This window comes from Triplophysa rosa, linkage group LG7 (genome assembly GCF_024868665.1).
Source record: "Triplophysa rosa linkage group LG7, Trosa_1v2, whole genome shotgun sequence".
Classification (NCBI taxonomy): domain Eukaryota; kingdom Metazoa; phylum Chordata; class Actinopteri; order Cypriniformes; family Nemacheilidae; genus Triplophysa; species Triplophysa rosa.
Window position 1 is genome coordinate 27,000,558 of NC_079896.1, and position 9,656 is coordinate 27,010,213.

The window sequence follows — 9,656 nt, forward strand, 5'->3', positions numbered from 1 at the left end:
ACTTTTACTGCTAACATATTACTGCACATGATTAATGATCAGTCAAATCAGAAATAAGGATCTGTAAACAATATTCCAATGTCAAACTGCTTCAGCTGTTCACATTAAATTCATGTTAGTGTATTAGGTTTATCGGTGCGATACTCGCACTAAAATAAATTCAGTGGCTTAGTAAATATCACAAAAATAAACAGCTATATTAACTTAATAAAAAACTTTTAAAATCATTTATGTGATTTTTTTGTGGGACATGTTAAAAGAATGATTAAAAGTCCAACAGTTCATTTCTCAAAAATGTACAAATAGTATTTAACTTAAAAGAAATATGTATTTAATTAACAATTTATATTTTTAATACACACTTAATATTTTAAGTGAGTTATACAATATAATACAATACAATTTTATTTAAATAGCAAATTTTTAAAACACCGAGGTGACCAAAGAGCTTCACAAAAAGACGATGATCAAAGTTTTAAAACGCACTCATTCGGGCCAAACACAATAAACTAATTTTTGCTCTCATTGAGGCATACAAATGTTTTAGTTCCTCCAGACAATCCAATATAGGCTTAAAGGCTTTATTATCACACTTTAAAGGGATATCAATTTGGGTGTCATCTGCATATAGATGAAAAGAGACCCCATATTTGTTCAAAATAAACCCTAAAGGAATCATATAAAGGGAGAACAATACCGGACCAAGAATCGAGCCCTGAGGTACACCAGAGGAAGAATGTTGGCCGATATTGATAACTAGTACGATACGACCTAAACCACTGTAATACTGTGCCCCGTAGACCAACACATGCTTCAAGAAGTGATAGAAGAATATCATGGTTGACTAGATCAAAGGCAGAACTAAGGTCTAACAAAACCAAAGCCATAAACTGGCCAATGTGCGTAGTCACCATGACACCATGAGTTGTAAAAGAAATATACATCTGAGGGACTCCGATTTACATCATTTTATTACTTACATTAATTCAATTTAAATTGTATATTTCATTGATTTCACAGCTTTAAAATTTACTCAAATTTGTAACGTAAATTGTTTCACCGTAAAATCACAGTTTTATCACTTTTTAGAGTGCAGATGAGATTTTCGGGTCTGATGTTTTCAGAGATTACTGAAAAGTTACTGATATAAAAGTCATAAAATTACACCTTGTAGGCAAAACACCTAACATTAATATTGTCTGACATTAAATGAAACACATACAAACGTTTAAAGCTTCACGGTAAACAAACGGCACGTGGTATTCCCGAAAGTCACGTGACGGAATCCGGAAGTCAATACGAGAGGTGCGTCACGTCTTCACTCTCCGATCACTTGATGACAGTTTAGCGGTAAATACGTAAATAAATGTATACTGTGTATTTAAATGTAAAAACATATGAAATATAACAACAGGTAATGTTGTAACCCTGCCGTGAAGTGACGTGAGTGAATAACGGTTTCGCGACGGTTGTCCGCTGACCTCCATTATAAAGTAAATGTTTTATTATTATTCCAATAAAAGTGTTGACGTTTCGTTTAAATCGCGATATAAATCAAGTTTTGGCGAATTGCTTACCGATTATATTACTGTAGTTTACTGTTAGATGGATAATGGTGTCTGTTGTGCTCGCGTGATGTTCTCTGACTGACGGATGTGAACCAATAGATCAACATTCAGTCAAAATACAATACGACCCTAAACACACTGCCTAATCAAATGATTATTGTGATTTTGAGTAAATGACGTGTTTTATGTTTATGAATCTCTGATCGTTCTGTACTGTACTCTTGTGTAGAACCTCAGAGAGAGAGAGAGGTGTAGTCGACATGGTGTCTCTCATGTGCACATTACACACTCACAGAGATGACGTCAACTGCTGTGTGTTCTCCGGCTCTCTTCTGGCCACCTGCTCGGCCGATAAAACCATCTGTGTGTTCTGTGCTGGAGACTTCAGCGAGATGCCCTTCTCTCCTCTCTCTGGACACGGCTACGGCGTTCACTGCTGCTGTTTCAGCCCCTGCGGTCGATATCTGGCCTCCTGCTCCACGGACGCCACCACCCTGCTGTGGGACATGGAGACGGGCGAGATCGAAGCCGTCCTGGAGCATCCCGGCAGGAGTCCGGTCCGAGTCTGTGCCTTCTCTCCCGATTCATCCTACCTGATGTCAGGAGGATCAGACGGGAGCACCGCACTGTGGGATTTCACCTCCAGAACCCTGCACAAGTACATGTGGAACATCACACGCTCCTCGTTATCACAGTTGCTTTATTGCTGGTTGATGACATTTTTGTAGATGTAAAAGAGCAAGACAATTATATCTTTAGTGATTTCTTCTCAGCTTGACCCGTGTGTGTGTGTGTGCGTGTGTGTGTGTGTGTGTGTGTGTGTGTGTGTGTGTGTGTGTGTGTGTGTGTGTGCGCAGGAGCGGCTCAGTTTCTGACACCAGTATCGTGGCGTGTTCTTTCACTCCGTGCTCTCAGCTCTTCATCACCGGCTCTTCATATGGAGATCTGAGGCTGTGGGATCTCGACATGAATCATCTGCACGCAGAGAAGAACGCTCATGACCTCGGCGTCTCCTGCTGTCAGTTTGCTCCACAGATGAAGAAGGGTGGGAATGATCAAACTTCTTATTTAACCTTGCGATACATTTTTTATTTTTATGAGTGCAACATATGTACAGAAGTTGTGTAAGATGATAAATGTTTTTATTATCACAAGATATTCACACTACATTTGATGACTTACTGTATACATTTATCAAACCCACAGCTGTAGTGTTGCTCAAATCCACAGTTACCCTAGTAAAACACTGTAACACACACTACACATGATCAGACATGTGTTCTCCACTCTCTCTCTGACACGTGTGACACCTTATGCTCTTGACATTAATGTAGAGATGTGTGTGACATCATCATTCTTCATATAACACCACTTCAGATGAATCTTCTGAGGATCTGTCTCTCTCTCTCTCTCTCTCTCTCTCTCTCTCTCTCTCTCTCAGATGCAGATGGCTGTGTTCAGTTTCGTCTGGCATCATGTGGACAGGACAGTTTGCTGAAGATATGGATTGTTTCTCGTGTATCTTCTGCAGGTCTGATGCTTTTCTCTTTATGTGAGTGTGTGTGTTTTGAGTGTGTGTGTGTCATTCATGTGTAATATTTGTGTTCAGATGTAAAGATGCAGCTCGCTCACACTCTGACGGCTCAGTCTGCTCCGGTTCTGTCATGTGCTTACTCTGCTGACGGACAGATGCTGGTGTCTGGGTCAGTAACACACACACATATCGTCGCTGTCGGGCGTATTTTTTGAGTTATTAAACATTATGTCGTATATATTGCTCTCATATACTGTTGTGTACCAACATTAACACAACATTTCCAGGGAGATACGAGATTACGCTGTCATTGATAAGAATGGTACGGACACAGTGTTCATCAAAGTCTGCGGTCGCGTTGAGCCTTTTGACAAGAGACGAGGCTTTAAGAGCTAATGAAAGCTAATGATTGTGGTTACATACATCTTCCTAAACTCTATTTTAAACGTTAGAGCTATGAGTGATGCAATGCCAAAATAAAACGATAAACAGGCCGTCTAATATAGGCGGAAATTAATCTGCACGCAAATAAAGTAATGCCGAGAAGCTCCCGCGGAGTGAAGAAGAGGTGGAGTCACGAGACTTCTCAGACAGTTGAAGTGTCCAATGGAGTTAAGAGATTTGCTCTCAAGCTATTTTCAACACTTTAGATTGGTTAATAATTTGTAAAAAATAACAGACCCACATGGGGACTGACCAGTTTATTATGTGCATAAAGAATTGCTTGGATGAAAGGGATCAGTTCCTTAATCTTCCACTAGGTGACGCTGTGAAACCACAGATATGCCAGAGTGTTGCGTTTGTATAATATGAAAAAAAAAATAAATAAAAATAAATAAACAAAAAAAAAAAAAAAAAAAAAAAACAAAAAAAAAAACTATTAATAAGCAACAAATTAAGCGTTTATGGGGGAAAAAGTCGTAGTTAATGGTTTGTTAACAAGGAGAATTGCCCCCCATACTGAAGTGTGACCAAATATTGTTCATAAATGAAAACAAGAACACGAGAGAGACATACAGTACAGCACATTCAATGAGATCTTGTGTCAATCATTCAGACGTGATGGAAAAATGACATACAGTTTTCCTGTAGCTCAGAGGTTAGAGCGCGATGCTAGCAACACCAAGGTCATGGGGTCGATCTCAGGGATTGCACAGACTCAGAAACAAATGTAGAGTATAATGCAGTGTGAGTCACTTTGGATAAAAGCGTCTGCCAAATGCATCGATGTAAATGTAAAGGTAAAACTTGAAGATTAAACAGACAGCGTGTCTACTCCTGTCTGTAATAAATCTGACTGCTCCTTATAGCCCTCATGTGTCAGCTGACAGACAGACAGACCCAGCTCATCTCTCTCTCTCTCTCTCTCTCTCACAGATCTGTGGATAAAACAGTGACTGTGTATCAAGCTGTGAGTCTCATTCATATTCATCACATATTGTGCCCAGCCAGTCAATAACATAAAGGATGATTGACAGCGTGTAAGTGTTTTGTATGTGTTGTGATGATGATGTCATGTGTGCAGAACGAAGGGATTTTACTCTACACACTTAACCAGCACGACAGGTGAGTTTCTGTCTTCGGGTCTTCTGTACATCAGCTCTTTGGTGTTAAAGACTGCGCTGGTGTTTGACAGGTATGTGACGGCCTGCGCGTTCTCCCCCACGGGCCCCATCATCGCCACCGGCTCCATGGACAAGAGCGTTAACATCTGGAGGGTGGAGGACGGTGCCAGCGCTCACGGTGGGTTCTTCTACATCTCAAACATAAAGAACATAAAGTGCAGTGTTTACATGTTTCACTGTATTAAATGTTTCACTTTCTTTTCTCTTTTACACGGATTTGATTCTTGAATCTGAAGGCAAATCTCCCGGTGAGTGTTGATATTGAGATCTTCATTAATATTGACTTTTGATTGCAGACGAGACCAATCTGAGCTCAGTTTGCACTCCACTTAATCTCACTGATGTCTAGGAGAAACAATCGAGATTTGAAAGTGACGTGTTTGTGTCTTAAAGAGATTTCTTTAAGTGTGATTTCTTTTTCTTATGGTTAAACTCACAGGATTGTTTTATTTTAGCCAAACCTTTACTTTTTACTTTTTAAATTTATTTGTTTATTTTTGTGTTCCTCTAATCAGATGAAAGTGCTTCAGTTTCAAGTAATGAAGGTAAGACAGCACAACGTTCTCTCTAATGAAAATGATGACCACAGACAAAGTCTAAAGCTGTTTGCATCTGAAAATAGCCGCCATCATCATCAAACTAGAAACTTCATGTCTCAGATTAAATCATAAGCGTGACGGCGTGTTGTGTTGTGTTGTTGTCTCAGGCAGCAGGTTCCGAGCACACAGCAGACTGATGGTGAGCCAGTGGTCTGAGGAGGATGTGTTGTCATGGTTACGGGAGGAGGGTTTGGAGGCTGTGATGGACGCGTTCAGATCCAATAACATGGATGGAGAAGAGCTGCTGTCGCTCACCAAGGAAACCCTGAGCTCTGATCTGCACATCGGTATGACCATCACGATCTGTATTCATATCACACTCCCACATGTCGCACACACGTGACCTCCGCTGAGCCGTGTCGTGTTATATAATAACAGTGAGGTGGATTTTTGTGTCTCCTTCATGGTAATAATCTTGATTGAGTGATGTTTTGAGGAAAAATCATGGAGGAACGGGCCAAACTAAAACCTAATCCCAGAGATTGTGGCGAATGTAAACATGGGATTTGTTGTGTGTTATGTAAAGCACTTGTAGAGTTTGTGTGTTTTAAAGCTGATTATTTCTGCTCTTTACATAAGAACATTCAGAGTGTCAGATCACGTGGTCAGCGCTCCATCATTTCTGCCGTGTTGTGTTTAAATGTCTTCATGCAGAAGTTAAATATATATATGAAGAGTTTGGTTCCAAATTGAGATAAAATCATGTTTTTTTACTTTTATGCATTCCAATGAATCTCAATCAAACAGCAGTTGGTTTGACTTGATTTAAGCCATAATAACTCAAAAAATACAGCTAACTAACACAATAAAACACAATTTTGATCTCATTTTGGAGCCAAACTCTTCAAATATAGGTATAGGTAGGTCAAATGTGTTCTTGTGTTCTCAGAGTCTTTGGGTGTGAGGAGTAAAGTCATGAAGAAGATTGAAGAGTTGAAGATGTCTTCCGTGTGTAACGGCACTCCAGACGAGTACCTCTGTCCAATCACACGTGAGATCATGAGAGATCCGGTGATCGCCGCAGGTGAGGCTACATGACACGTCAACATCCACAGACTGAGCGTTTGATCACGCATGGATCCTGCTCTTGGTTTAGTTTACGCATGGACTCTTTTACAGTCGTCACGTGTGTTCTGTGTGCAGATGGTTACTCGTATGAACGGGAGGCTATCGAGAGCTGGATCAACACAAAGAACCGCACCAGTCCAATGACCAACCTGCCTCTCCAGACCACCCTTCTGACACCAAACCGAACTCTTAAAATGGCCATCTGCCGCTGGACCACTAACCAGTGATCACTATAATACTGATCTCAGACCAGTGAGGTGTGTGTCACTAAGACACCTGTTAGTCATTCAATGTCTGTCTTCATGATTTTTTTAAAGTCCGTTCCATAAAAAGGTTGATTGGTCTGAAAAATGAGTGTGTTGTGTCCCGTCTTAGTATGCTTATAACAGAACGTAACGCAAGCTGCTGTCAGACCGAACGACTGAAACCCATCACTTATAAATCATCCATGACTAACTGAGACACACAACGCCTCACACACTATTAAAGGCTCATCAGAATTCTGTTTCATAAAGGTCGTTCTGTTGACTACTAATCATTCTGAATGATCACAGCTGGGAAGACACGAGAGTATTAGTTTGCTTTTTTTAGAGCACATGAGATTTCTTGGTCTCGGATGTTTCTCTTAAAATTGCTCAGAAGAAATCAAAAGAGAATGAAATGAGAGCGTAATTGTGTAAACACATGACGAGTCTGAGGTGTAAATGAATGATGGTAGAGGTGAAATCATCTGAAATGTTTGAGTTGATATCGACATCTTCAATCATATTGACTTTTGATCGCAGACGAGACACATCTGAGCTCAGTTTGACACACTGTTGACATCTCTTCTCAAACTCTAATGACACATTTCCGTGAAAAAATCTGAGATGCAGACTTTCCATTTGCTCTCCATTTAGTCTCATGTCTTGAAGAAATTGAGATATTAAGCAAATGTTTTCTTATGAGTTTTCATCGTTCCACAAGTTTGCATCTTCCTGTAGTGAATCTATAGTGGAAAATAAAATGCAAGTAAAACTGGCTTTACATTCAGCCTCATAATAAACATGAATCATGATGTGAATGTTGACTATGAAATAAACCGGACTAACTGAAGTCTTAAGTCTGGGGGTTTATTGTTATATATGATCCTGAAATATTGAAATACATATCAGCCCTATACATGACAACAAAATGAACATATGAAATAACATCCATGTCCTCTTGATAACACGTTCACGCATGTAAACCTGAAGTCTCCTGTATACGGTTCATCTCTACAATCATAGTGCTATTTCATAACATACAGCTGTGCAAAAATAACTAATATATAAAATATAAATATTGCTTTAATCAGACAACAAGCCATAAATATGTAACAGAGAGCGGATGATGAGAAACGAACACACACACTCCAAGAGTTTGACCAGTACACAACAGTCATATGTGTGCAGATCTTTACTGAAGTCTAAAGTCAGCTCGTGTCTCCTAATCGATTATTAACCCATGTGAATCTTTGCTCTCTCGTGGTTGCATGTGCTTAAAAACATCTGAAGCTGTAAACACAAACAACATTCTCATGTGCTTCAAACTTCCAAGTGTGTCTTGAGATGAAATGGGAGTTGTTATATTTAAGTCATATTTCTGTGAACGAGTTTGTCGCTACACGTTGGATTCGATGAAGGAGCGTTTGGGTTTGATGGAGCTGATGAGGATGGGATTGTCCCGGGCCAGGCTGGCCTGTTTGTGCTGTTGTGGCGGGTTACTGGGGGGGTGAAACTCAGAGGTGTGTGTGCTGTTATGAACGGCTTCCTGATAAGAGAACTGGAGGTCACCGGGCGGTCCCTGCGTGTTCCCGACAAGCCCTTCCGGCGCGAGGCCCTGCCAGCCGTGGTGGTGACCTTGCACCTGCTGAAAACGTGCAGTCTTGTCAATGATGCCCATAAAGGGGCGTGGCTTGTGCTCAGGAGCAACAGAGTTGCGCACACGGGCGCTCTCCGCCAGGTTTCCACCGGAGGAAGCGGACACTCTCACGCTGCTGCTCCTGCAAAACTCTCCTCTGGGCTCGACGACGCCCTCCGCGGGTTTCTCTGTGTAAGTAAACTGACCGCCTGTGCCACTGTGTCCGATGTCAATACAGGGTCCTGCCCGGAGGGAGGCGGGCCGGTGACGGCTCGGCATGGGACTGGATCCGGCGCTCTGGGGAGTCCTGCTGTCGGCGTACAGAGAGCAGCTGTAATCGCGGCTTTTCATGCTCTGAGCCTGTCTGGACGGGAGGCGACGGTGGGCGGCACGGCCGGCAGCGGGTACAGAGACGGAGGACTGGACGTTTGATAGCGCCAGGCACAGAGAGTCGGGTAAAGTGCGGCTCTGATGCCAGTTCTCCTTCCTCTTCTCCTGCTCACGTCTGCTGTCCTCGTCTTCATCCGCCTGTAACATGTTCACACTGAGACTGTCTGGGCTTTTCTCCATGCACTCAATGTCATGTTCATCGTCATCATCGTCATCTCCATCCTCGTCGTCATCGAGGTCTTCCTCATGATGTGAGGGGTTGGTATGACAGGACGGGTGTTTGGATGCCTGCAGCTGAAGGTGTTGGTACTCTTCCTCCACGCGCGTCAGCAGACGACGGATCTCTCGGTTACTGGGACACAGACGGGCCGCTTCACAGAGATCAGCCAACGCTGCTGCAAACTGCCTGAGGACAAGAACAATAAAAATGATTATTGCCACACAATCATTTCATGAAGAATTTACTATAAGTCATATAATGTTGAAACATCCACGAGATCTTCATTCAAAATGTATGAACAGAGAGAGGGGGAGAGAGATGTATGGAAGTTTCCTACCTGCTGCTTCTCTTGGCTCGAGCACGAGCATAAAACGCCTCGTAAGACTTGGGCTTCAGTTCAAGAGCTTTGGTGGCAAACTCCTCAGCCATTCCAAAGTCCTGCACAGAGAGAGAGAGAGAGAGAGAGAGAGAGAGAGAGAGAGAGAGAGAGAGAGAAGTATATATAGATATTTATTTACTTTATTTTTTTCATTTTCCTGTGCTTTGGCAATGTAAAAATTATTTTATGCCAATAAAGCTTCTTTGAATCTTGAGTGAGAGAGATGGCACTATTTTAAGCCCAGCTGCAAATGCTTTGGCAATACGAATGTACATTTTGTCATGCCAATAATGCACATTAAAATTGAAAAATTGAGAATGAGAGAGAGAGAGAGAGAGAGAGAGAGAGAGAGAGAGAGAGAGAGAGAGAGAGAGAGAGAGAGAGAGAGAGAG

The 9,656-nt window shown here is 41.8% G+C and overlaps 2 protein-coding genes across 3 annotated transcripts in view; one reads left to right on the plus strand and one right to left on the minus strand.

The window, feature by feature from the left end:
• Positions 1-1,363: 1,363 nt before the first annotated feature.
• On the plus strand, positions 1,364-7,489 carry wdsub1 (WD repeat, sterile alpha motif and U-box domain containing 1). Of its 2 annotated transcripts, none has more exons than XM_057337168.1 (13): positions 1,364-1,493; positions 1,798-2,226; positions 2,426-2,613; positions 3,016-3,099; positions 3,178-3,271; positions 4,480-4,513; positions 4,628-4,668; positions 4,739-4,845; positions 4,964-4,975; positions 5,243-5,272; positions 5,434-5,613; positions 6,216-6,350; positions 6,470-7,489. In XM_057337168.1, exons 2-13 carry the CDS (start codon positions 1,829-1,831, stop codon positions 6,619-6,621), a joined length of 1,455 nt encoding a protein of 484 aa, XP_057193151.1. In that variant the 5' UTR covers positions 1,364-1,493; positions 1,798-1,828; the 3' UTR covers positions 6,622-7,489. The 2 variants fall into 2 exon arrangements, with proteins under 2 accessions (XP_057193151.1, XP_057193150.1); XM_057337167.1 differs by having other exon boundaries at positions 1,365-1,493; positions 3,010-3,099.
• Positions 7,490-7,492: 3 nt separating this feature from the next.
• tanc1a (tetratricopeptide repeat, ankyrin repeat and coiled-coil containing 1a) overlaps positions 7,493-9,656 on the minus strand; it is a 32,941-nt gene continuing 30,777 nt past the window's right edge. Inside the window, exons 22-23 of the mRNA XM_057338969.1 lie at positions 9,223-9,323; positions 7,493-9,071 (exon numbers count right to left, since the gene is read on the minus strand). Of these exons, the coding sequence (XP_057194952.1) occupies positions 8,036-9,071; positions 9,223-9,323 (1,137 nt within the window). The 3' untranslated portion in view covers positions 7,493-8,035. The remainder of the gene's footprint in view (positions 9,072-9,222; positions 9,324-9,656) is intronic.